This window comes from Phyllostomus discolor, chromosome 1 (genome assembly GCF_004126475.2).
Source record: "Phyllostomus discolor isolate MPI-MPIP mPhyDis1 chromosome 1, mPhyDis1.pri.v3, whole genome shotgun sequence".
Lineage (NCBI taxonomy): Eukaryota > Metazoa > Chordata > Mammalia > Chiroptera > Phyllostomidae > Phyllostomus > Phyllostomus discolor.
Window position 1 is genome coordinate 32038602 of NC_040903.2, and position 26094 is coordinate 32064695.

The 26094-nt window shown below is 45.5% G+C and overlaps 1 protein-coding gene across 5 annotated transcripts in view; it reads left to right on the forward strand.

Annotated features, from left to right (window-relative positions):
* Positions 1-24369, forward strand: part of PDGFRA (platelet derived growth factor receptor alpha) — a 47161-nt gene extending 22792 nt beyond the window's left edge. For 4 of the 5 annotated variants that reach the window (XM_028507916.2, XM_036020507.1, XM_036020529.1 and 1 more), the window contains exons 10-23: positions 209-402; positions 1142-1236; positions 1440-1572; positions 3505-3609; positions 3983-4093; positions 4355-4508; positions 5337-5503; positions 8476-8591; positions 8944-9066; positions 10379-10490; positions 11758-11857; positions 11991-12096; positions 15881-16122; positions 21274-24369. In XM_028507916.2, coding sequence (XP_028363717.1) covers positions 209-402; positions 1142-1236; positions 1440-1572; positions 3505-3609; positions 3983-4093; positions 4355-4508; positions 5337-5503; positions 8476-8591; positions 8944-9066; positions 10379-10490; positions 11758-11857; positions 11991-12096; positions 15881-16122; positions 21274-21508 — 1993 coding nt within the window. In that variant the 3' untranslated portion in view covers positions 21509-24369. The remainder of the gene's footprint in view (positions 1-208; positions 403-1141; positions 1237-1439; positions 1573-3504; positions 3610-3982; positions 4094-4354; positions 4509-5336; positions 5504-8475; positions 8592-8943; positions 9067-10378; positions 10491-11757; positions 11858-11990; positions 12097-15880; positions 16123-21273) is intronic. The other variant, XR_004901979.1, reaches the window with a different exon arrangement.
* Positions 24370-26094: the final 1725 nt, after the last annotated feature.

The following is a 26094-nucleotide window of genomic DNA, read 5'->3' on the forward strand; positions in this document are numbered from 1 at the left end:
GTTAAATTATCTGCACATAGGTTGTTTAATTTTGGGTGTGTGCAAGTAAGTTTTAATGTTCATGTGCCTGTAAAATAAGAAACCAACTCGTAGCACCCCTAAATGTAGACCAGGTTGGAACGGCCTGCTGTCCTGGATAACTCACTGCTCCACTCACCTCCTTTACTCCGGACAATTGGCTCTATATTTGTGTCCTTTTTCTTCCCAGATGTAATAATGAGACTTCGTGGACAGTTTTGGCCAGCAACATCTCAAACATCATCACAGAGGTCCACCCCCTGGACAGGAGTGTGGTGGAGGGCCAGGTGACATTCGCCAAAGTGGAGGAGACCATCGCCGTCCGGTGTCTGGCCAGGAATCTCCTTGGGGTGGAGAACCGAGAGCTGAAGCTGGTGGCTCCCAGTGAGTTGCTTATCCGTCAGGACAGCTCTAAGTCATGAGCCAAGCCCTTTCTCCCTGAGGTGGACATTGAATCCCAGTGGGGGGTCCTCTAGGAACAAAGGTCCCCAGGCTGAAATTCAGCTCTGATTGCTCTTAAAGGGCCTTCTCATGGCATCTGTGTGGGAGTCCTTATTTCAGACTCAGATCCAGACAAGCACCTTGCAGAGGCCCCTTGGCATGTTGCTCGTCTGACTATATAGCTACCCAGTCTCTCTCGTCTGAGTGTGGGAAAGGAGGAGGAAGAAGGATCTTCTGCCTTTATCCTCCTTATGACAGCTGAGTCAGGTGGAATTCCTTGAGTAAAATTTAATGAAGCTGAAAGCAATATAAACAAAATACAACCTTTCAAAATAAACTGAACCTAAGTTTTTGAGGTTATGATAGCTCTCAGTCTCATTTATCAGTCTTTATGTTCCAATTCTCCTTCTCTCCAGAAGGTTAATGTTGGAGTACCTTTAGAGAATGTATTGCATTCCCCTGATTGAATTTTGTCCCTTTCTTTTCCAAGGGAAGAGTTGGAGTAGTCTCGTGGGTGCAGGTAGTTGAGAGATGCTGTTGCCCATCCCTAAAACGAGCCAGGCAGCCCTCATGCTTCTCCACGACATTCGGGGATTTCTGTCCTAGCCACAGCCACACTGCCTTCCCGCCCCCCTGTGTGTTCATGCAAAGTTTCCATCCTGCCTCTCCATTTCCCCTCTAGCTTTGCATTCTGAACTCACGGTGGCAGCCGCAGTCCTGGTGCTGCTGGTGATTGTGATCATCTCGCTGATTGTCCTGGTTGTCATTTGGAAACAGGTGGGTATTTTTCTCAAAGAACTAAAAATCTTCGAAGCCTTTAAGAACAGGAAAAATAGCAACCGAGTGCAGTGCTTGGCACAGAGAAGGAGCTCAGTAATTATGTGTCGAGTCACTGTGTCCAGCCACTTTGCTGCTGCAGTTCAGCTTTGGTGCATTCAGACTTTGTTCATTCACCAGTTACCTGACCTGGTCACTTACAGAAGCCGAGGTATGAAATTCGCTGGAGGGTCATTGAATCCATCAGCCCCGACGGACATGAATACATTTATGTGGACCCAATGCAGTTGCCTTATGACTCGAGATGGGAGTTTCCCAGAGACGGACTCGTGTTGGGTAAGCTTCTCCCGGGGTCATCTCCCAAGACTCCCATTCAGTTTGTACATAACTTTGCTCTCTCCAGGCCCATGGAGGAAGGAGGAGGGATCTGAGCTCGTGCTTAACAACAGCTAGGCAATAGAAATTGGCTTTCAGATATATATTTTTTGGTCTTGAAAACGAGTTTAATTGGATAACCACAGTGATTTCCTTAAAATCTCATTTTATATAAAATTATGGTGAAAGAAAATTTTATAAAAGAAGATATGAGACTTGCCAAAGATACCCATCAAAATGGCTTTGCTTTAGAAATGACACAAATTGAAAATGAGATGAATTTCTGTGACTAAAAAGGAACAGATGAGAAATGAATGAGGCAACCACAAAACGGATTTTGATCCAATACATTCCGAGGATGTATTAGATACTTTAGAATATATATTGAATATTTAAAATATAGACTCTAAAACTATAGGTACATGTTTAAGCAAAACTTGTGAAAATAATCAGCCAGTTTGTCACAGACTTTTCAAATATTTTAATCTTGGGCTGAGACCAAATATATGAAGCTTTAGTCCAGAGGATTTTTCTAAAAAAACCATCACATTCTGAATGAATGAAAGCAGGACAAAGAAATGAAAGTTAGACCTTGAGGCATGTTACCGAGAATATTCTAAAGATACGTACTCTGGAGGATGCCAAAGGTAGTGTTTGATATCTACGCGTGATTCCAAAACACGGCAAGGTTAGGTTTTCTTAGAGATACTTAATCTGAAATCAAACGAGACACTCTGGCTACGCCCAATTCAAATACTTACACCTGGGAACTAAGCTCATTATTATTTTTTTAAATTTCCCCTTGTTTTAAAAAAAGGAACAAGAAGCTGGTGAAAGTTAAGCAGTAATAATATATGAGGGGAAAAGCGCAAAATCCCCAGTAAGCCAAGAGGCAGTCCTGTGTCCCCCTGCTCCTGGGCACTCCTGGGGTGCAGGCGGCCAGTGGCTCCCTAGCTTGCAGCAGTGCAGGCGAGGCCCTGCTGGCTGTCAGTGTCCCTGAGGAGCTGAGGCTTTCCCGGTGTGGCTCTAGGTGCTGGGACCAACCCCTCTGGAGTCTCCCTTTTAGACTCTGAGCTCTTTAAGAGTGGGGATGACAGCTTGCATTTCATTTTGTTTCTCGCAATGCACAGTGTTGGGCTCCCAGGGAAGGTTTGCCATGTGGTTCCTGGTCCAACAGACAGACAAGGGGGCCAGCCTGAAGTTTACTTCACTGCCCATTGGAGTCAGGGACGTCCTGAATACTGGAGTACTTGCGGTGGATAAGGACTTATGGATGCAAAAGAAGCCACTGTTTGCACATGGAAAACAGAAGGGCAGAGAACCAGGGGGCTTGGGCGAGAGCCACAGAAAGCAAGTGCAGTGGAGCCCGGGGCCTGGCCCAGCACGCAAGCTGGTAGACAGTGTGCTCCCACCGGGGAGGGCTGCACCCTCCTTTCTCCTGCCCGTGTTTTCCTTTTCCTTGCAAATGTTATTTGACAAAAGCAATTATACTAATTTCCTTCCCTGTGGGCTCAGTTCTGTCTTTGACATGATGACTTGGAGGAATCATTATGCTTCCTCTGTAGAGGAAAAACACCACCCAGCTGTGCACCCACGACGAGCACAGGCTGTGGTAAATAAAGCTGATGAGCCCTGGCTGGCATGGCTCAGTGGGCTGGGTCTCCTCTGGCAAAGCAAAGGGTCGCCAGTTTAATTCCGGTCAGGGCACATGATTGGGTTGTGGGCCGGCTGGGGGCCTGTGAGAGGCAACCGATCCATTGTTTCTCTGGCACATGGATGTTTCTTTCCTTCTCTTTCCCCCTCCCTTCCCCTCTGTCTAAAAATTAAAAAAAAAAAAAAAAAAGCTGGTGAGCCACCTGACGCCCCTGTGTGCTGTGTTCGGGCTGCCCACAGGTCGTATCCTGGGATCTGGTGCGTTTGGGAAAGTGGTGGAAGGAACTGCCTATGGATTAAGCCGGTCCCAACCTGTCATGAAAGTAGCAGTGAAGATGCTGAAACGTAAGTGTCCCTTCCTGGGGAGTTTTGTTTGAACATGGAGGTATTAAATGAATTGCTCAAACTCGCAAAGCCAGTACATGCCAAATAGGACTAGCTCTTGGTTCCTCAGACTCTGTTTGGACTCCTGTCAGTTAGGTTTATTTAGATTGTTTTTCTTGCCCGTGTGTTGGAAAATCAAGCGTTGTTATTTTTAATGACTTCTTTTTTTACCCCGAAGGCTCGGAGTCAGTTACTAGAGTCTCGACCAGAGTCACTCTCTCTTTTAGACTCTTGGTAAATAAAAGAATATCTAGTCACAGGATGAGCCATGTTTTTTGGCTTTTTCAGGGCAGTAGGTTGCTCGGAACTGATACGTAATTTATTTCTTCAACAGCCACAGCCAGATCCAGTGAAAAACAAGCTCTTATGTCTGAACTGAAGATAATGACCCACCTGGGGCCACACTTGAATATTGTAAACTTGCTGGGAGCCTGTACCAAGTCAGGTAGGCCTGCTGACCCAAGGGGGCATTCATAGAACACTTGTGGTTGTACAGACTGTCAGACCCAGCTTTTTAAGTCCCCACTTTGTACCTTCAAATGTGCCAGCGAATAAATCCCTTGAATGGAGTCAACTAGATTCCACTGAACTGAGCAAAGCTCATTGTTTTTGAGCAACATCTCTTGTCAGTGCAAACACAGCAATTCGTGGCTTATTTGTTTGTTCACTTTCCAACCCATATCCTAACCGATTTTGGTCCCCACAGGCCCCATTTACATCATCACTGAGTACTGCTTCTATGGGGATTTGGTCAACTATTTGCATAAGAACAGGGACAGCTTCCTGAGCCACCACCCAGAGAAGCCAAAGAAAGAGCTGGACATCTTCGGATTGAACCCCGCTGATGAAAGCACTCGCAGGTGGGTACAGAGAGAGACGCTGCTGGGACTCATTGTTTTACAAGTCTCACCATGGAGAGAACCCACGTCCTGGTAGCATCCATGTCTGCAGATTCTGTGCCAGGAGGCAGCAAGACTGAGAGTCCAGCGACCCTGCCCCATCGTCCCATGTCACAGTGCCGATGAGTGCATGGTGTCTGCCGGTGTCTGAGACCAGGCTGTTGTAGACGGAGCCTTGCTGATAGGTTTGAATGAAAGCCAGAGTTGGAATTGTTCTGGGAGCCATTTTCCTGTTTATATGTGGCCCACTTAACACCTATCAAAAATGCAGCACTGGCCAGGGATGCCTCAGTGCTAATGTTTTGACAGAAACTGCCTGAGGGTCCCAAAGCCTGAGATACTGATCTTTGCTGTACCTGGGCCTATCAATCAAACCAGTGATAGTAATCCCCAGTGCAGAAACCCACCAATGGCTGGAAAGATCTTTGTAGATCTGAAGTTCTGTAACATCAGGAAGTACCATGAGTTCACTTCATATTAAGTTACTTTACAGACACTAAATTGGTGCTGAATTTATTGAGCCGCAGGAATTGTCTGCCAAGCCACCTGGCACCTGTCCAGGCATATCTGAGTTGAGATAATTTCTGTGTTTGTATGATTATTGATTAAGGCTCACTTTCCTAAATAGATCACCCCATGTGGAGGGTACAGATAGGTGTTACTTTTACTCAGCCCTGCCACCCCTGTGCTCAACATGCTACCTTGCGGACTGTAGGTCATCATTTACTGAACGTTGCATGATCCCTCTAGAGGGGCACCTGGATGAGGTTTCTCTTTCTGTTTTTACAGTTACGTTGTTTTATCTTTTGAAAACAACGGCGACTACATGGACATGAAGCAAGCTGACACCACCCAGTATGTCCCCATGCTGGAAAGGAAAGAGGTTTCTAAATATTCGGACATCCAGAGATCGCTGTACGACCGCCCGGCCTCGTATAAGAAGAAATCTATGTTAGGTAAAAGTGTCTCTGCTGACTCTTTGGGTGTTCCGCTCTTCCAGAGGTTTAATGTGATTCTCAGAATATTCAGAAGAAGGTGAACGTACCTGGTAAATAGAACTGCCAGGCCTCAGAGTCCCTAAATGCAGGTCTGTACAACCTGCCAGTGACCTTGAAAAGAAGAAAAACAATAAAGACAGACCTGATGTAATGAAGTTTTCAGACTTTAAATATAATTATCTTAAAGAACTGTTTACTCTGATATAATGATCTTTTTATGTTTTTTTTTAAAGGAAGGTAGTATTGATGTGTTTTTTCCCCCAGTGCCCTAACTTGGCCAAATGAAAAGTTGGCAATCTTATATTGTAAAATTTAATTATGTAAATCTCTGATGTCTCTGGGTTCAATGATCCTTGCTTTTAGCTTTGCTGATACCCAATTCGTGATAGAAAGTAGAAAGTGGACCATTTGAGGTTATATTTTCTGACAAGGGTGTTGTTTGAAGGGAGATCTGTCTGTTTCAAAGCAGATGGGCATGTGGCAGGGTTGAGTTGATTTACAAACTCTAGGGAGCCCAGCCGATGCCCGTACCAGATGGACCACCCCACATCTCCTGGGGGGTGGTCCCTCCTTGGTCCTAGTCTGATCCCAGGCTTGCAGGGCGGAGGAGGCTACTAGATGGGGCCGATGTCAACTTGTCCTATGATCTTGCATTATTGGATCTGAGCCCCCCACATTGGTCAATGACAAAAAAAATTTAGCTGCTATAGGAATTGTTTTGAAAATTACTAATGTGCTCTGAATGCTTTCAGGGTTCTTAAGTGGAAGGTACAATCTATTACAAGAAGAATGTGTATCCCTGGCCAGGTGGCTCAGTTGTTTGGAGTGTCATACCGTATACCAAATGGTTGTGGGTTCAGTCCCTGGTCAGGGCGTGTACCTAGGTTGCAGGTTCGATCCCTGGTTGGGACGCATATGGGAGGCAATTGATGGATGTTTCTCACATCCATGTTTCTCTCTTTCCCCCTCCCTCCCTCTCTCCCTCTCTGCCTCCCTTCCTTTCTCTTTGAAATCAATTAAAAAAAAAAAAAACACAAAACAACGTATCCCTCGGGTGAGGATTAAAAAAAAAAAAAGAACGTGCTCATTTTGCAAAGCTCACTCAGTACACAATAATATTTTCCATTGCTGCAGTTCCAAGTTCCATTCATTCCCTGTTGCCAAATGGGTAGACTTCCAAGCCCTTTTTAAAGATGAGCCAGTGAGGGCTGTCGGAATCAGTGCTTCCTCTCCACTCCTGTATTGTTAAAAATAGTTTACATTGCTTCCCAGGCTGGACCTGGCTCCAGATGTCGGGGGAACCTGATTCATGCTCGGCCCGGGCCCTGTTGGCAGGCAGACCGCTGCTTCCTGGCCTGCCTCGAGCTGGCTGGAAAAACGTGAATGGCTGCAGCTACTCTTCACTTGCCTGAAAATTTTCAAAAAGAACTGAGAACTGTTGGCCTAGATTGCCTCCTTCCTCGAAAACCCTGGGGCCCTGCCAGCTGGGACGGACCGGGAAAGTGGACAAGTTACAAAGGGAACAAACGCAGGGTCGCTGGCACTGATCTCTAAGCTTGCTACCTCTGGTCTGGCTGGTGGTTGATCTCCTTCACCGAATGAGCCAAGGACTGTGAAGGTGGCTTTAAAAAGCAAAAAAAAAAAATTCCTAGAAGATGCTTTTTCAAAAGGCTCTCATGTATATTCATCATGGAAGATTTTAGTTTTTATGTGTTTTAATGGTGCCTGAACTGATGTGCTAAGGTTACAAAAAGCAATTTTGGAGTCAAACAACAAAATATATATGAGAATCTATTAGGTTGGTTCTTATAGCTATATATATCAGATATATATTTCTTTTTAAGAAACTATTTATTTTTAGAGAGAGGGAAAGGGAGGGAGACAGGGAGAGAAACATCGATGTGTGAGAGATCCATAGATCAGTTGCCTCTTGTGCACCCCCTACTGGGGACCTGGCCCACAACCCAGGCATGTGCCCTGACTGGGAATCCAACCCTTCGGTTCTCAGGCCAGCGCTCCACTGAGCCTCATGTTTGTAGCAGCTGGGGCCAGACGTTTACTTCTATCTGAAAAGCTCATTACTTAAATTCCAAGGCATTTTGTCTAGAGTTGGCATAGTTTAGATACGCACCTGTGAAGTGTGGAAACTCTATGAGAAAATCACTTTATGGGGCTCTGACTGTTGTGGCACAGTTGGTTGGGCATCATCCCACAAAACAAAAAGTTCCTGGTTCAATTCCCAGTCAGGGCACATGCCTGGGTTGCAGGCTGGGTCCCCAGTTGAGGTGTGGGTAAGAGGCACCTGTCGATGCTTCTCTCTCGTATCAATATTTCTCGTTCTCCCTCCCTTCCCCTCTCTAAAAAGATAAAAATAAATAAAATTAAGAAATAATTTTATGGGGATGTAAAGTACAGCATAGGACATGTGGTTAATATTGTAATAACCATGTACGGTGCCAGTTGGGTACTGGAAATATCGGGGAGAATACTTTGTAAAGTATATGATTGTATAAGGGTGTCCAACCTTTTCACTTCTCTGGGCCACACTGGAAGAAGAAGGGCTGTCTGGGGCCACACATTAAATATATTGTGACATGTAATCATGAAAAAAATCTCATAATGTTTTAAGCAAGTTTATGATTTTGTGTTGGGCTACATTCATAGCCATCTGGGGCTGCATTCAGTCCGTGGGCCGCAGGTTGGACACCCCTGGATGCTGTACACCTGAAACTAACACAAAATAATATTGGACTGGGTGTAAACTGTAATTCAAGAAATTAAAAAAAAACCCAGAAAAATAAAAAGTCACTTTAGATGTTCCTTGGACAAGCGCATCTGACGAGCAGCACCCCCTGCTGAGCGGCACAGGGGTGGGGGGTGAGGCCCCCTACTGTGCGACAGTGCTGACACTCTTACTGGCTTTTCTGCAGAGTCCGAAGTCAAAAACCTCCTTTCGGATGATAGCTCGGAAGGCCTTACTCTGTTGGATTTGTTGAGCTTCACCTACCAAGTTGCCCGAGGAATGGAGTTTTTGGCTTCAAAAAATGTAAGTGCATCCATGGAACAGACGTCTGTAGACTCAGGCCGCAGATGTGAATGAAGTGAGCGTGGAAGGTCACTCTTGGAGAGTCCTGGAGCAATGGCTGCCCCTCTCTTCCTCTTCCCAGAGCAGGGAGGGGAGTCTGACATCCTCAGGTGTCTGCTCCTCTCCAGAACATTTTTGCTCTTGGGAGAAATGGGAATGAGAACCTGGGAAGTGAGCTCTTGCGGCCAGATGAGCCTCTCCAAGGTGTGCCAGGCAGCTCCACGTGCCACCACAGCACAGCCAGTCTTGTGGGGTGATGCCGTCTAGCGGTGGATAGATCGACCCTGACACCATTTCTTCCCTTTCCTCACAGTGTGTCCACCGGGACCTGGCTGCTCGCAACGTCCTCCTGGCACAGGGAAAAATCGTAAAGATCTGTGACTTTGGCCTAGCCAGGGACATCATGCATGATTCGAACTATGTATCGAAAGGCAGCGTAAGTGCTCCCCTCTCCCCGCATTTGGCATGCTTTCCCTCCCTCACTCAGACCTCTGAAATCAGGTGTTGTTGCCAGCCATTGGGGTGCTCATCATTTCGGCATGGAGTCCACAAGACCCATGGGTGGGTGGGCTCCCGGGGTTGGTGAGAAAAGCACAGGCTGTGCAGCAGACTGCCCAGCTGTGAGCCCGAGCTCCAGGACTTACTAGTGTGGTAGCGGGGGCAAGTTACTTGACCACTCTGGACTGCGATTTCCCTAGTGGGGAAGTGACAATGATCCCTACCTGCTGAGTTGCTGTGAGGGATTAGATCAGTGAACCCATGTCAGATGCTTAGGGCAGTGCTTGGCACACACAGCACCCAGTCAACATTAATGTGTACATTGTGCACAAGGATGTATGTGCGTGCATTTCCAAGGAGAGCTGCTCCAGCTTCTAGCAAATTTTCAAATGGCATCTAAACCCCTAAAATGTGAAAACCATTAGAGCTCATATATCTTAGAAGCCTAATTTTCTTAAAGATAGTCATTCTATCTTACACTTGAACTTTTCTGTCCACTCCTTTGCCATCTAAGCAGATGGAGTAGCTGGGGATATGCCCGCCACCTGTAGGTACAAATCCAGACTACCCCACCACACAGACCATGAGACAGCCCAAGGGGGCTGCTGCAGCCCCCTGCAGGACACTGGGCTGTGCCCATGCTCTGTGTGTTTCATGGGCTCTGTGACCATGACCTGTAGCTTTAGACCTCTGAGTCAAGGTCTGTTCAAAAAGGTCGCGAGTCTCTGTTATCTGCCCAGCAGTTTTAGAGGGCTGCAGGATGCCGATGTGGCTGTTTGATGTGTCTGCCCAGGTTAGCGTTTCCGCAGAAGGCTGGACAACCTCACAAAAGGAGGCTGCGAAATGATCCTTCTGTCAGGCTCTTCACAGCGTTTCTTCAGTTCAAAATGTAATTGGCTCTCAGATCCCTGGGTCTGTTCTTAATTTTGTTCCTAGGAACGCTTTAAACTAGGGCACAGGTCCAGTCAGGACTCAACACTTTTGGGGTAAAAATTCAAGATTATACACTTTTGGATGTTATTCCTTGGAAGAGCATCAGAGGGAACACTGACCATCCATCATTCATCAAATATTTATTGAGCGCCCACTGGGTGAACAGCAGTGAACAGCACACAGAAGACGCTCGTGTGGGCCAACGTTATTAGTGCGAGTTATTCTCAGCCCAGTGGGAAGGGAACCTCTTCCCATTTCTGCTGCTGTGGATCATCGGTGCGGCCACTGGGTTTAACTTCAGTCCCTCTTCCCCGTAGACCTTCCTTCCCGTGAAGTGGATGGCTCCTGAGAGCATCTTCGACAACCTCTACACCACGCTGAGCGACGTCTGGTCTTACGGCATTCTGCTCTGGGAGATCTTTTCCCTTGGTATGTGCCTGACGGCTCTGCTTGTTTGGGTGGTTCTGGAACAACACTGGAAGGGGAACACTGTGTTTTTCCAAGCTCCAGGAGCCAATCAGGGTTGAGATACCTGGTGTGAGTCAGGTGCACTGCGGCCGATTTTTAGTGCACTTTGTGCCCGTGTGATGTCTGGTGTGTGCCTGTGCAGAATGAGGCGGGGTTCTTGGGGAGCTGTGCCCTCACCCCTGACCTTTGCCCTCACTCCTGGCCTTTGCCCTTCCTCTTATTTGGGCCACACCAGAGTGACTTTCTCCCAGTGGGAGTGCTCCTGATAACACCCACTCACCAGCTGCTTTTTCACCTCCGACTTTGGGTTAAGTGGGTTCACCAGTGGAGGGTTGTTCTCCCTCACATCATGGTGGTAGATGCTCAGAGGAAGGGTAGTGTGGCAAGGAGAAGGGTGTGGCTCCCCTTCCTGGTCATCATGCTGGAGGAGTGCCACCTCCTAGTCATTCGGTCAGTCACCAGCTGCTGAACAACAGAGGTGCCCATGCTCCCCGGTGAGGGCTTCAGGAGCCGGCTGATTCACAACCCTGACTGCCAGACGGTTCATCCCGAGAGATGAGACTCACACACTGTGTGATAAACTGTTTGGTCCTGATTAAAAATCCTGATGAAAGTCCAGACAGAGGGAAAAGGAGTCCTAGAGTGGCTTTGGAAGGCTTTAGAGAGGAAACTAAACTTGACCTGGCCTTGGCCATGTGAAGGGTTTCATGAGTTTACTGTTACTCTGACCTGCTAGTGAAGGGAGTCTTCTCTCCGCCTGGCATCCTTGTTCTCAGTTCTCCCTCCTTGCGCGCCACCGTGGATCATCCCAGTGTGCGCAGTGCGTTAAAAGCAGAGAGTTATCTCAATATTTCAAGCCCCAACTTTGACTTTGCTTTAATTTCAGGTGAAAATGACTTTTTGTGACCTCAGTGATTCAAAATTTGTTTTGGTTTTCTAATTTTCTTTGTATGTGTAGGTCCAGTTGTCAGAAATATTGAAAAGCACTTTTGAGCTTTTTCTAGAGATACAGAATTTTTGCCCAGGGGGTTCGGACTTGACCAACCTAGAAGTCCTGCTAAAATGTAAGGTTTGGGTGGGGAGCTAACACATCTTCCTTTCCTTGAAAGAACCAGTACTTCACGGTGGGGATCCCCAAATGTTTTCTAAATGTGCTGTATCACCCCAATTGTTTCAAAAATGTACCAGGCATTTGTTAACCCTGGTTGCTTTCCTCTTTGGCTTTCAGGGGGCACACCCTACCCTGGCATGATGGTGGATTCTACTTTCTACAATAAGATCAAGAGTGGGTACCGGATGGCCAAGCCCGACCACGCCACCAGTGAAATGTGAGCCTCTCCCCACCCCGTGGGCCCCGTGTTCCTGCCCAGTGGGTCTGCGGGGCAGGTGGGGGCAGTAGGGACGGTGGGGTGGTACCTTCCACTCCTCCCAGGGCTCACTCTGAGTTCTGTGCTCCTCCAGCTACGAGATCATGGTCAAGTGCTGGAACAGCGAGCCCGAGAAGAGACCCTCCTTTTACCACCTGAGAGAGATTGTGGAGAACCTGCTGCCTGGACAATATAAAAAGGTGTGTCTGTGGGACAGCATGGATGGACCTGGAGTGTATTATGTTACATGAAATAAGTAAGGTAGAGGAAGATAAATGCCACATGATTTCACTTACATGCGGAGTCTACAATAAACAAAACAGAAGCAAACTCATAGATACAGAGAACGTTTTGATGTTTGCTGGATGGAAGAGGGTTTGGGGGACTGGGTACCAAAGGAAAGGGGTTAAGATGTACAAATTGATAAATATAAAAAGAGTCACAGGGTTTTAAGGTGCAGCATGGGGAATGTAATTGATAATATTGTAATAACTATGTATGGTGTCAGATGGGTACTAGATTTATCAGACGATCACTTATAAATTACATAAATGTCTAACCACTATGTTGTACATCTGAAACTAATACAATATGTCAAGTATATGTCATTGTATGTATGGCATATACTATGGCATATTATATGTCATACTGTATGTCAACTGTAATTAAAAACTTAAAAATATTTTAAAAATGAGCCCTGGCTGGCATAGCTCAGTGGATTGAGTGTGGGCTGTGAACCAAAGTGTCGCAGGTTCGATTCCCAGTCAGGGCACATGCCTGGGTTGCAGGCCACGGCCCCTAGCAACTGCACATTCATGTTTCTTTCTCTCTCTTTCTCCCTCCCTTCCCTCTCTAAAAATAAATACATAAAATCCTAAAAAAAATTTAAAAAATGAAAGGTTTGCCTGGGCCACTGAAGATGGGTGGAAAGGAGTGCGCAAAGGGAGGAGGCACTGGCTGGTGGCTATGCGAGCCAGCAGCACCGTTCCACACCATTTTAAAGGAACGTTTTCAAAGGAGGGAAAAGACGGTGTGACCCAGCGGCTGGGGTTTCGTGGAGGGCTCCCCAGGGCCCTGGTGGCAGTGGTGAATGAAAACCCTCTTCCCGCAGGGCTCCTCTTTCATCTTGGGGGTGCAACACCTGTAAGCACTTTATTCTCCAGATGTTTGGGTATCTGAAGCTACCATGCGGTTAGAAGTCTCAGGGCATCCACAGCCATTACATCGCAAATTTGAATGCACTTAAATCCATGCAAAATTGGCTTTTGCCAGCTGACTGGAAGGAGCAACCTCAGCTGTTATCTGTGACTCCAGCTGGTTTTCTGTGGAATAGGAAACATTGTTCAAAGGAACAAATGCAATTTCATGGAACCAAGCAGGATATGTTAACGAATGAAAAAACTTTCTGCTGAGATGCTGAGAAGGAAACCCAGACACACTTGAACAATAAAATCAATTTCTTAGATTCAAATTAGAGCCACCCTGTAGACTTTTCATACTTTTGGCTTCTCTTCCTTCTTCTTGAGGAGGAGCAGTGTTCGGAGGTGGCATGCTGAACTGGAAGTGAAATACTTTTGTCTATTCACCATCTCGCTGCCCATGACAAGTCCCGTAAGTGAGGCAGTGGGGAAGCAGGAGGAAATTCACTGTAGGTCAAAGACACCCTGGTTGGCGGATGCGTTTTCAGGGAAAGAGACTGGAATTAGTGTTGAAAGTACGGTCTCTTTAGATCAAAGGTTGTCGGTTATGAGTTAAATTTCTTTAATGTGTTGGAATCAGGCAGGCTTCAGGTGTGGCACTCCTTACGGAAGTCCCTGTCACCTCTTCCCAGGACCCAATCAAGCCCGGGAGCGACTGTGTGAGGCAGCCAGATGATGAGTCCGAGCTAGTCCCCCAGCAGCGGCGTGTGTGGGGAGGGACATAGGCACAGCTACTGACTCAGAGAAGCGGCCCGCAAGACCTGCCAGCAGCAGATTACTGCCATTGGTGGTCTTTTTTCCCCCTTAAACATTTTTTTTCAACCACAGTTGACAATTTGTATATGATATGTATATGTATAAAATGAATATGATTTTATATTAGTTTCAGGTGTACTGAATAGTGGTTAGACATTTATATAATTTGTGAAATGATCCCGCCCATAAGTGTAGTTCCCACAGTACCATACATCACTATTCATTGTAATATCCCCATTTTCCCTGGGCTGTACTTATGTCCCTGTGCCGGTTTGGTGACCACCAATTTGTACTTCTTAATAATCCCTTTTCTTTTTTCACCCCCCAACCCCCTCCACTCAGGCAGCCATCGGTTTGTTCTCTGTGTCTGTGGGTCTGTCTTGTTTGTTTGTTTACAATATTTTGTCTTTGAGATTTCACATATTCAGGGATGTCCAACCTGTGGCCACATGTGGCTCAGGATGGCTATGGATGTGACCCAACACAAAAATATAAATTTACTTAAAACATTATGAGATTTTTTTGTGTGATTATGTGTTGCAGTGCATTTAACGTATTGCCTAAGACAACTTCTTGAAGAGTTTCCTTTTCTGCTGCTAAATCTTTCCCCAGAGTTGCTTGAAGACGATTTCTGATGGTTCTGAGCGATGGGTGTTCTATATTTCAGTTGTAAATTTGATGTGGTAGTGCAAATAGGCAAGCCCTGTCTGCCTACACTGCCATCTTGACCAGAAGTCCCTGTATCTTGTTTTCTTTTTAAATTAAACTTTGGCTCTTTAAAAAAAATATATATATTTTTTTTTATTTAAAGATTTTATTTATTTATTTTTAGAGAGGGAAGGGAGGGAGAAAGAGAGAGAGAGAGAAACATCAATGTGCGGTTGCTGGGGGTTCTGGCCTGCAACCCAAGAATGTACCCTGGCTGGGAATCGAACCTGGGACACTTTGGTTCCCAGCCCGCGCTCAATCCACTGAGCTACGCCAGCCAGGGCTAAAAATATTTTATTTATTTTTAGAGAGAGGGGAAGGGAGGGAGAAAGAGAGGGAGGGAAACATCAATGTGTGGTTGCCTCTCCAGTGCCCCTACTAGGGACCTGGTCTGCAACCCGGGCATGTGCCCTGACTGGGAATCAAACCGGCAACACTTTGGTTCACCGGAGGGGGGGGGGGTTCAATCCACTGAGCCGCACCAGCCAGGTGGTAGTTTGTTTTCTTACCTATTCAGCTGCCCTCTATCTTTTGACTGGAACATTTAGTTCATTTACATTTAAATGGTTATTGATAGGTACATAGTTACTGCCATTTTATTATTCATATTTATGTTCTTTTTTTCCTCAGAAACATTTCTTTAACATTTCTTGTAATACTGGTTTGGTGGTGTTGAGCTTTTAATTTTTTCTTGTCTGAGAATTTCTTCATCTGTCCTGCAGTTTCAAATGATAGCCTTTCTAGGTAGAGCAGTTTTGGTTGTGGGTCCTTGCTTTTCATCACTTGGAATATTTTGCACCAATCCCTTCTGGCCTGCAAAGTTTTTATGGAGAAATCAGTGGACAGTGTTATGGGAGTTCTCTTATAGATAACTGTGTTTCTGTTGTTTCTTTTAAGGTTTTTTCTGCTTTTAACCTTGACACTTTTAATTGCACGTCAGGGGGCCCCTCTGCAGCTGAGATGTATCTTCTGATTTTTGACTGCCACACGTGCGGGCGGGGGCAGCCTGTTTTGCATCTCTGCCCCCCCCCCCCCATGGCCGCTTCCTTATATCCTTAGTCATGGGACTTCTGTTTAGTCTCAGATGATTCTCCAGGTTAATAATTTAGTTGTAATGTTGATGCGGTCATCGGAAGGGGTAGCTCTTTCTTCATGTCCCGCATCTCTGGGGACAGTTGACATCTGACTCTCCTTCAGTTGTATAAATCCCACACCTGTGAGATAATTTGAAAACAGTTAAAAAGTGTGTGTGTGTGTGTGTGTGTGTGTATGCAGTTTGATCAATAACACCTGATTAACTATGGGAAACGGATGTCTGCAGAGCTATGAGAAGATTCACCTGGATTTCCTGAAGAGCGACCATCCCGCCGTGGCGCGCATGCGAGTGGATGCTGACAATGCCTACATTGGCGTCACCTACAAAAATGAGGAAGACAAGCTGAAGGACTGGGAGGGTGGCCTGGACGAGCAGAGGCTGAGTGCTGACAGCGGCTACATCATCCCTCTGCCTGACATCGACCCTGTTCCTGAGGAGGAGGACCTGGGCAAGAGGAACAGACACAGGTAGGTGTGGGCGTGGCCTCAGCTTCCAGCAGAGCTCCCCTGCCCCTGCCCCAGCCCCTGCCCCAGCCCCTGCCCCAGCACTGCTGACCCAGAGAGAGGGGCTGTTGCCTGGATGATCAGGCTCTGGTGGTGAATCTGTTTTAGGGGAGCAAGGGGTAGAATCCCCAAGGGGTCTGTTTAGTTTTGAAAATGCTTCCTAGGTGATCTTAATATGCGCCCCCTGGGGCTGGGAAAGGTGTAGGGGAGGAATGGATGGGCTTCCCTGGTGGAGAATCTTTGACCTAAGTCCTCAGGTAATGTGATCAAACTGACACAGCAACTGGGATTATTGAGATACTGTAAGCCCCTTTTGCTGTTTTCTTATCTAGTCATCCTGAAAGGTGAGACAGGGACCAGACTGGGCTATTTGACCCTACATAATGGTTTGTAACCCTAGCTGCAAGTTGGAATTGCCTGGGGAAATTTTAGAACTATTGATAGACAAGCCTCACCCAGAACAAAATCTTAGACTCTCTGGGCGTGGGCCCAAGCATGGCCTCGCTGATTTGTTTTTTCTTTTTAACTCTGTATTATGAAAGAGTTCTAACACCCACAGTTGAAACAGTATAGTGAGCTCTCAGGTATCCGCCACTCACCTGCAACGTGTATGACCTCACGGCCAGTCTGCACGCATAGCTGTGTTTACTCGTCCTCCTCTGCCCACCCCGGGTTATTCTGAGGCATGTCTGAGTCATTGTGTCATTTCGGCCATAAATATCCTAGTACGTATCTCTAAGTGATAAAGGCTCTGCTTTTAAAAATAACTAGAGTTATTAAAAATAATTCTAATACCATTAGCTCATCCCCTAAGTTGACAATAAATTACTATCTAGTAGTTTGCTTTCCAATTTCTTTATCCTCTCACGAATATTGTGTTACATTTGGTTTGTTCTGTTCAAGACCCAAGTAAGAGTCATGCAGAGCATTTAGTTGGTATTTCTCTATAAGTTTGTCTGCCTCTTTTTGCCCCCTTGCATGTTATTTGTAAAGAAACCAGAGCTTTTGCCTGTAGAGTTCTCACACTTAAAATTCTGCTGGTTGCTTCCTGCAGTGCACTTCACCATGTGCTCCTGTCTCATATTTTTGTTGTAAGTAGGTATTTGTCTTGAGACTTGATCCAACGCAGGTTAGATATCGAGGCAAGCATGCTTCAAAGATGGTGCTATGTCCTTCTGTCAGGAGGTCCCTACTGTCCAGTTGTCTTTTTGTGATGCTAGCAGCCATTGGTGATCATTACCAGGTCCATTAATTTATTACCAAGATGCTGCCCATGCACAGCCAGGACTAGAACCGCTGGTTGACGCAGTCCAGAGGGAATGCGCCAGTTCCTCGCTCCTTCTGCCTCGCTCTTGAACAGAGCCAGGAGAAGGTGATATGGCCCCTGGTTCAAGGTCCAAGTTGCTGTGAGTCTCCTTTTCCCCTCTTCATGCCATTGTGGTCCCTTCTTCCTCATGCAGTTGATTACATACAATTCTTTAGTCAGAAGCACAGGCATTATTATTTTGGAGGCTTATGATTGTGACCTCTCTCGGCCAACTGAGGTATAAGGTCTAGACAGCCCTTGCTTGTCTGCATGATGCACCCGGTGATTTTAAAAGAACAGTTTTTGTTTTTGTTTGGGAATGTGTGGTTTATATGAGATTTGGAGACGGGGCAAAGTAGTCTGTCTGACTTACCTTTCTAATTATCCTTAGCTCAGGACAATCTTAAAAATGTGTCTATATTCGTTTAGCACATAGCGTTTGTCCGAGTTTTGGGGATCTATGGGAGAACTTCACGGGGGCAGGGGACGGCTGGACAGTGGGTCTCGGCACATTCGCAGATCTGTCATCTGCCTGGTTACTGTGCTTTGTGTTTGGGGCTCTGAATAATATTTTAGTTGTGAAAAGGACCCTGCATCTAAATAAAGTTACAAAGTCACATTGGGATAAATAGCACATGAAAGGGATCCCCAGAATTTTTTAGGGGTACAGGAGGCTAGACTGCAGAATTTGACACATTCAATAGAGAGAACAATTCTAGTTGTTGAGTAGTTGCTGTGTTGGATAAGTAGAACTTCTGCTAGGGTGATACATTTGCTTTTTGAATTGCACAACCTGAGTCCCAAATGACTACACGAGGTTGGATGAGACCATGACCGTGGGCTGAGCATGGTGCATGTCTTAGCCAGCTCAGGTTGCCATAACATGTGACACAATTTCAGGAGGCTTCAGCATCAGAAATGTATTTTCTCACAGTTCTGGAAGCTGGAAGTTTGAGATCAAAGGGTTGGCAGGTTTGGTTTCTCCTGAGGCCTCTCACCTTGGCGTGCAGATGGCCTCCTTCTTGGGTCCTCACGTGGCCTTCTTCTGTGTTCGAGTACCTAAGTCATCTTGTCCTCTAAGAACACCAGTCCTCCTGGCTGGCGTAGCTCAGTGGATTGAGTGTGGGCTGTGAATCAAAGTATCGCAGGTTCAATTCCTAGCCAGGACACATGCCAGGGTTGCAGGCCATGGCCCCCAGCAACCACACACTCATGTTTCTCTCTCTCTCTCTCTTTCTCTCTCTCTCTTTCTCTCTCTCTCTCCCCCTCTCTCTCCCTCCCTCTCCCTCTCCCTCCCTCCCTTCCTTCCCTCTCTAAAAATAAATAAATAAATCTTTGTGGGGGGAGAACACCAGTCCTGTTGGATTAAGGCCTCACTTTTATGACCTAATTTAGCCTTAACTGCCACTTTAAAGGTTCTGTCTCCAAGTATAGTCATAGTAATATTTCAAATTCAGCATATAAATTTTGGGGAGGGGCACAAGTTAGCCCTTGGAAGAGAAGGCGAATTCCTGAACTAGGATGCTCTGGGTGTGGCAGGCAGGAGTGGCCCTGAGGAACCCGATCGTCAGACTCAGGATGCTTGGCCTTGGGCAGGGAGTGGGCAGGCAGAGGACAAGGGCTTGCTGTAGAGAGCTCAGGGTTCTAGGTCAGAGCCTATCAGGAGCCAGCCCTGGGCTATGAGGTGGGCACTGTGGCTTGGGAACAGGCGAGATCACAGCCATCAGCTCTGATGTGCACCCTGTGGCCTGACGAGCAGCAAGGGTGATCTCGGGCTGTTTCTGTGGGAGTCAGCTTTGGTGGCCACACCCCTGCCTTCTGTCTGTGAGATGAGCTGTCAGCAAGAAGCGTATGCCAGGCCCTGGAGGGCCAGTTCCAGGGGCATTGACTCTACTGCTGGACTCAGCTGTCCAACTTGCCCCCAAGGAGGGGGGCCAGCAGTCCAAATCACAGCATCCAAGGAAGTGTCATAAATGCAGGTCCCAGCTGAGTTGGGATTAATATCCAAGGGTTGACTCTGGCCTCTAGCCATTGGCCAAGGCCCCAGGAACAGAGTGTGGCTTACCAGGGGAGAGGGGATGTCAGAACTAGACAGTCATCAAGACCAGCCAAAGGGTTGGGGGTTCCCAGTGAGGCTCCAGCACCAGGCTATAAGTGGGGATGTGAGGTGGAATACAAATTAGTAACTGAGGCAAAAGCTCATCGTAGGGAAGGGCCCAACCTGTGGGGTTGTGAAAGGAAACTTCAGTCCAGTAGCCCCATAGGTTTTAAGAGCTGCCCAGGCCATGGGGGTTTAGGATAGATGGCAGCAGACTGTTCCCCATGGGCTTCCACTGGGCCAGGCTCCATTCTCAGCTTGGAAACAATACGGAGAGGAGGGGAGAGAAGCTGAGGAGTCGGGCTGGGCCTACAGGCAGGAAACAGCTAGAAGGGTTGAGAGCCCTGTTGGGTGTGTGTCAGAGCCTCCTTCTTCTGGCCGCAGGCCAGCCATGGTGTGGCTTCTGTGCTGTGTATCAGCACGGCGCTGCCACCTCACAGCGAGGAGAAACCCTTTCTGCCTGGCAGCTGATGGTCTGCTGCAGCCAAAGATACACATAAAGATGTAGCAATACAAGGCAGGATAGCCATGAAGCAGTAGGGTTCAGGAAAGGAAGGACAGACAGGGACTCGTGATAGGCTAGAGGTTTTTAGGGAAGATTATTTTCCAAAAGATTTTGTGTGAAAACTTTTAAATGTCCAGAAAAATTGAGGGAATATATGTCCCACTTAGATTTAGCAATAGTTAACATTTGCTACCTTTGGTTTTATATAACTATGTGTGTATATAGGTGTTGTGTGGTTTCACATGCATGCATACTCATACTTTTTTTTCCCTTGCAAATTGTTTGGATCTAAATCATTTGAACTCCAGCATACATTCCTTAGGAATAAAGATACTCTCCTCTCTAAGCACAAAAGCATGGTCACATGTAAGAAAATGAACTGTTTCCTGATATCTGGTATCCAGGCCCTATATTAACAACAATAACTGAACATTTACTGGGCACCTGTTATGTTCTAGGCACTGTACTCAGTGCTTTATGGTTATTAACCTCATTTAGTCACCGGAACAAACAGAAGTATCGTTGGCACTGTTGTCATCCTATCTTTTAGGCAAGGGGACAAGGGGGTGATGTGACTAGTGTGAAGTCTCACAGAGTATTAAACCATTCCAGACCTAAGACTTCCTGACTCCATAATGTCCCCTCTCCTCCACGACTCTACTAAGGGCTTTCATGTGGGCCTTCAAGACTCGGGGGGACTGGATGTAAAGAGGAAGGGAAGGAGGACCTTCCTGGGCTGGGGGAACATCCTGAGAACACAGTTTGGACCTTCAGGAAGTTCCAGGGACAGCAAGTGACTGGGCTGGCTGCAGTTGGCCCCCGATTTCACAGCCCCTCTGCTTTTCCTTCCCCATGCATTTGATCAGGCAGTGCTGGTTTTCTCTTGCTCTGCAATTGAGTGGGGAAAGTAGTGAATTGTCTCAGCTTGTTAGCAACTCTGAGGAAAGATTTAGCAGCAGAAAAGGAAAGTGGAAGTGTGGAGATGCCCTGTGGACCTTGGTTTTCCCCGTGGCCCACTGCAGTGTGATGGGCAATGAGTCACTGTCTGGCTTGGTGGTAGAATCTTGTCCAACCGGTTAGTCCACCTTTGAACGCAAAGGATCTTGCAGGAAGAGGTCCTTTGCCTTTGAGAGACCTTCCTAGAAATGCCACTATGGTCAGGTTGGTCTGTACTTGGCCATAACCTTTCTTGTCTTTCCTCTCCAGCTCACAGACCTCTGAAGAGAGTGCCATTGAGACGGGTTCCAGCAGCTCTACCTTCATCAAGAGAGAGGACGAGACCATTGAGGACATCGACATGATGGATGACATTGGCATAGACTCCTCAGACGGGTGGAGGACAGCTTCCGTTAACTGGGGGTTTGAGGTGGCACCTTCCACTCCTGGAGCCACTTTGGATCCTTTTCAGAAAAAACCACTTTATTGCAATGCAAAAGTTTGAGAGGAGGACTTGGATGACATGTAACGAGAAGTTCCCGGCCAAGGGCATCAGGGAGCCTTCTCCGTATGAGTGAATGGGATATTTTGAAGTGAGCTTTTCCAGCATTGCCTCTTGCAGTGCTTCAGTAGCATCTCAGCGTGTGAAATGTGGAGGGAGATGGACAAGAGGAGTGGACCACGGAAGATGAACTTGGTGTTTTCAAGGCATTGGTGCGATTCAACATACACGATTTTGTTGCAACAAAACTCCAGCATTGTAATTATGTAAATAACTCTAACTGAGGATGTGTTTAGATTTGTATTAACTATCTTCTCTGGACCTCTGAAAAGACCGACCACTCAACCCATCCATGTACTTCCTGCTTGAAACCTGGTGTCAGCTGCTGTTGAACTTTCTTACGAAGTACATGCAAAACCACTTTTGAACCTTAAAAGGTACTGACTGGTACTACAGCATTTTACTTTTTTTTTTTTTTAGTGTTAAAGAGATAAAGGCTAATGATTAACCAACCTTGTTTAATAGATTTGGGTTATTTAGAAGCCCGACAACTCATTTTTCTATTGTAATCGATGTCTATAATAATACTACTGTTATCGGTAATGCTAAATGTGTAATATGTAACACGTTTTCCCTACAGAGAAAGCACAATTTTTAAAACATCCTTACTAGGTAGGTGACACGTTTGACAGTTTTTGACATTTATATCAAATAACATCTGTTTCTCTAGAGAGTGTGGTGATAGCTTTAGTGGATTCAATTTAGTTGAAGGTAGAGCGCAAAGTGAAGCCGCGTCTTCCAGGAAGTCAGAGTTTCTTACTGTGTGCCCAGTAGGTCCCCTGGTCGTTGTACTAAAAACGGTGAACTGCCCTCAGAAGTAATAATGGGTTTCGAAACAAACAAGCAAAACCCCTGAATCCTAAATGTTCTCAGCATAAAGGCTTATGCCTATGGCTAACGTGATTTCTCATGTTATTACCAGTGGAAAATACAATCATCAGCAGGAAGATGCCATTGGCAGGGGTCTTTTCATGCCTGGTGGTAACTTTGGATCGCAACATAGATATTTTTTAAAATTCTATGAACCCTAAAAGAGTCAGAAGAATGCCCTGAATGTGAGCCCTCTTTCTTCATCTCTTACCCCAAGGAGAAATAGTTTGAAACTCTGAGACCATAAAGGCATTCATTGCTCAGTGAAGGCTGTGTGTGCCTTTGTTTGGATCTTTGGTTCTGAAATGGAACTGGCAACCAGAACCCTCAGATGCTAAATCCCCACCCCAGAGACTCTGCATTATTATGTTTGGGGAGGGGAGCAGAGACTTGTATTTTTATAAATGCCCCTGCTCTTCTGATTAGCCCAGATTGGGAAATGCTGGCTTAGATGATAGGAAACTGCCATGGGAAAAAAATAATTTAAATTAGGAACTGGGCCAGAAATCAACCATGCAGGAAGCCTACTATTTAAGTCCTTGGCTTCAGGTCAGTGCCATGTAATGCTGCATATCTAGCAATTGCTACCTTTACTTTAACTTTTCAGTGTTAGAAGACCTACATGCTCAGCCTCAGACGAAGGTAAAGACACTGCTTCCCACTGCATGGGGGGACGGAACTCCCTCTTCCCTGATCCCCAAAGTGCATGTACAAAAATGGTGCAATTCCATGTGCCAAATCTCTAGAACCAGGTCAATATTTTGGTGGAAATATAATCAAAAAGTTTTACTGATATTTTGGGGTTAGATGGAAGGACCAACTGTCACATCCACCGAAACTGTCAAAGAGGCTGGTGTGGGTTCATTGGCATTCTCTGCAATGCTGCCTAATCGCTGGCACCATATGAATGAAACATGGGCTGTGATTACTGCAATCACTGTACGTGCTCCTGGCAGGTGATGCTTTGGAAGACATAAAAGCAATAACAAGGTACTTGACTACCTACTGGTGTAATCTCAATGCAAGCTCCCAACTTTCTTATCCAGCTTTTCATAGCGTGAAGACTGAGCCAGATTGGCCAATTAAAAAAAAAAAACAAACAAACCACCTGACTAGGTTCTGTTGAACCAATTAGACTTGAAATACATTTGTGTTTCTAGAATCACAGCTCAAGCATTCTGTTGATCACTCACTCTCCCTTGTACAGCCTTCTTTTTTTGGTACTTTGCATTTTGACATTCCTTTGAGTCTCGCGTGACATCATCAGGCTGGATGAAAATTCTCGGACCAGCAGGTTCCAGTCCTAATGAAGGTCCCACCTGAGCTGGTGTGTAATTGCATTTTTTAAAAAGTGTTTTCAGCATATCATAGATTTGTTTCCTGTACGGCCTCCTGCAAAGTCCCCAGATGAAAATTTGCCAATCCTTCCTATTTTCTGTGTTTATGAAGACAATCAAAGCTGGCCTCAGAGACACAATTTGTGACTTTTAAAATGATCAATGATGTCCTTAAAATGTGGTCTGCCAATCTGTAACAAAATGGTCCTATTTTTGTGAAGAGGGACATAAGATAAGATGATGTTATACATCAATATGTATATATGTATTTCTATATAGACTTGGAGAATACTGCCAAAACATTTATGACAAGCTGTATCACTGCCTTTGTTTATATTTTTTTAACTGTGATATTCCCCACAGGCACATTAACTGTTGCACTTTTGAATGTCCAAAATTTATATTTTAGAAATAATAAAGAGAAAAATACATACGTGTTCCCAAAACCGTGGTGTGGTGAATGTGTGAGAAGAACTAACTCGATCATAGGGTCTCCCGATGCAAAATGTATTATGAATCCCCGTTCATGTTTTTGTTCTTAAACATGTAAATGAAGATCTTTATATTTCAATAAATGAGATATATATAATTTAAAGTGATGCTAAGGTTCCAGCATTTCTGTTTCTAGTTTAATCGTATAAATTAAGCAATCTTGTTCAATTTTTTTACTTAGCAACATTCCAGTAGAACTCTGTATTAAGGTTTTTCTTTTTAAATGTTTAACTATATTCTATCTTCACAGAAAACAAACAAATAAGCAAACAAACAAAGAAACCTATAGCCTTCAAGGAAAAAAATGGTATTAAAATTTATTTCACCAAACAGGATTTAAAGCTCCAAAAGATGAAATTTTCCTAAAGTTAAAAAAATAAACATTTGCTGCAGTAGGTTAAAAACACAACTTAGCTTTCCCAAAATGCATTTCCATTATATTTCTTTTTTTGTTTAATTAATTTATGTATTTTTTTTTACAATTTTTTAAATTGTATTAAGGTTTGATGAAGCCAACAGAAACTTAAGGCTTAAAAACTATTTCAGCTCATCAGTTCTCAGATCCAGCATTTGACTTAAAGATGATGGCACTTGGCTCATCTTTGATTCTATCTTACTTGTTTGTTTGTTATATTAGCATCTTGTTACTTTTAAATTTAAATTTCATTTTTCAATTACAGTTTATTTCAATATTATTTTATTTGGGGTTCAGGTGGACAGCATAGTGGTTAGACAGTCATAGAGGGTTTACATAGTAAGTACCCCCCCCCCCCGATATTTCCAGGACCCGTCTGACACCACACATAGTTATCACAATATGACTGCCTGTATTCCCTACACTGTCCGTTACCTCTCCACGGCTATTTTGTAAGTACCAGCAGGTACTTCTTAATCCCTTCACCTCTTTCACTTAGCCCTCCAACCCCCTCCTTTCTGGAAACCACCAGTCCGCTCTGTGTCTATAACAGCATATTATTGTGCGATGTTTTCTACCCTATCTGGGTAAAGAGTACATGACTGCATTCACTCTGGACAGCATCCAAACACGACAGAAGTGCGTCAAGTACAAAGTTAAAGAAGTTTTCCACCATGCCTTCCTCCCTGTCCCCATCCTGTTTTCCAGAGGCAGACATGCACCATCTGGTATGCGTTCTTTTACCCTTCCAGCCCCCTTTCCGTGCCTCTGCTCACGCACATGTGCAGGCACACCTCGGAGATGTGGCAAGCTCTGTCCCAGCCACCACAATACAGCAAGCCTCTCGATAAAGCGAGTCGTCATCTTTTTACTGGGGCAGGCTCTTGTTTTCAGTGTGTAAACCATAACATTTGTGAAGTGGGATAAACCTATTTTTGCTTTCTATTTATCTAGGTAGGGTTGTACTTTAGGTTATGCTTTGTAATAAGCTTTTCTTTTTAAAGATTCTTTATTTTTTAGAGCAGTGTCAGGTTCACAGCGAAGTTGAGAGGGAGGCACAGAGATTTCCCACGTGCCCCCTGCCCCTGCACAGCCTCCCCATCACCATCCCCCGCAGAGGGGTGCACTTGTCACCGTCCATGACACGTCCTTGTCACCAGGGTTCCTGGTGCTTTTTATTTTCAGTACTACATTTTGAAGATTTATGTGAGAAGTCTATGTAGATAGACCTCCCTCATTTTTCTGTCAGCTGCATAGTATCCCACTATGTAACTGTATTGTAATTGTGCCCTCACGTTCCCATAGATGCTTTTATAGTTGCCAATTCTTTTCCATGAAAATGACTTCATGATCATCCCAGTACACAGAGTTTTGTTAACGTAGACTCCTAGAAATAAAATCACTAGGCCCAAGGG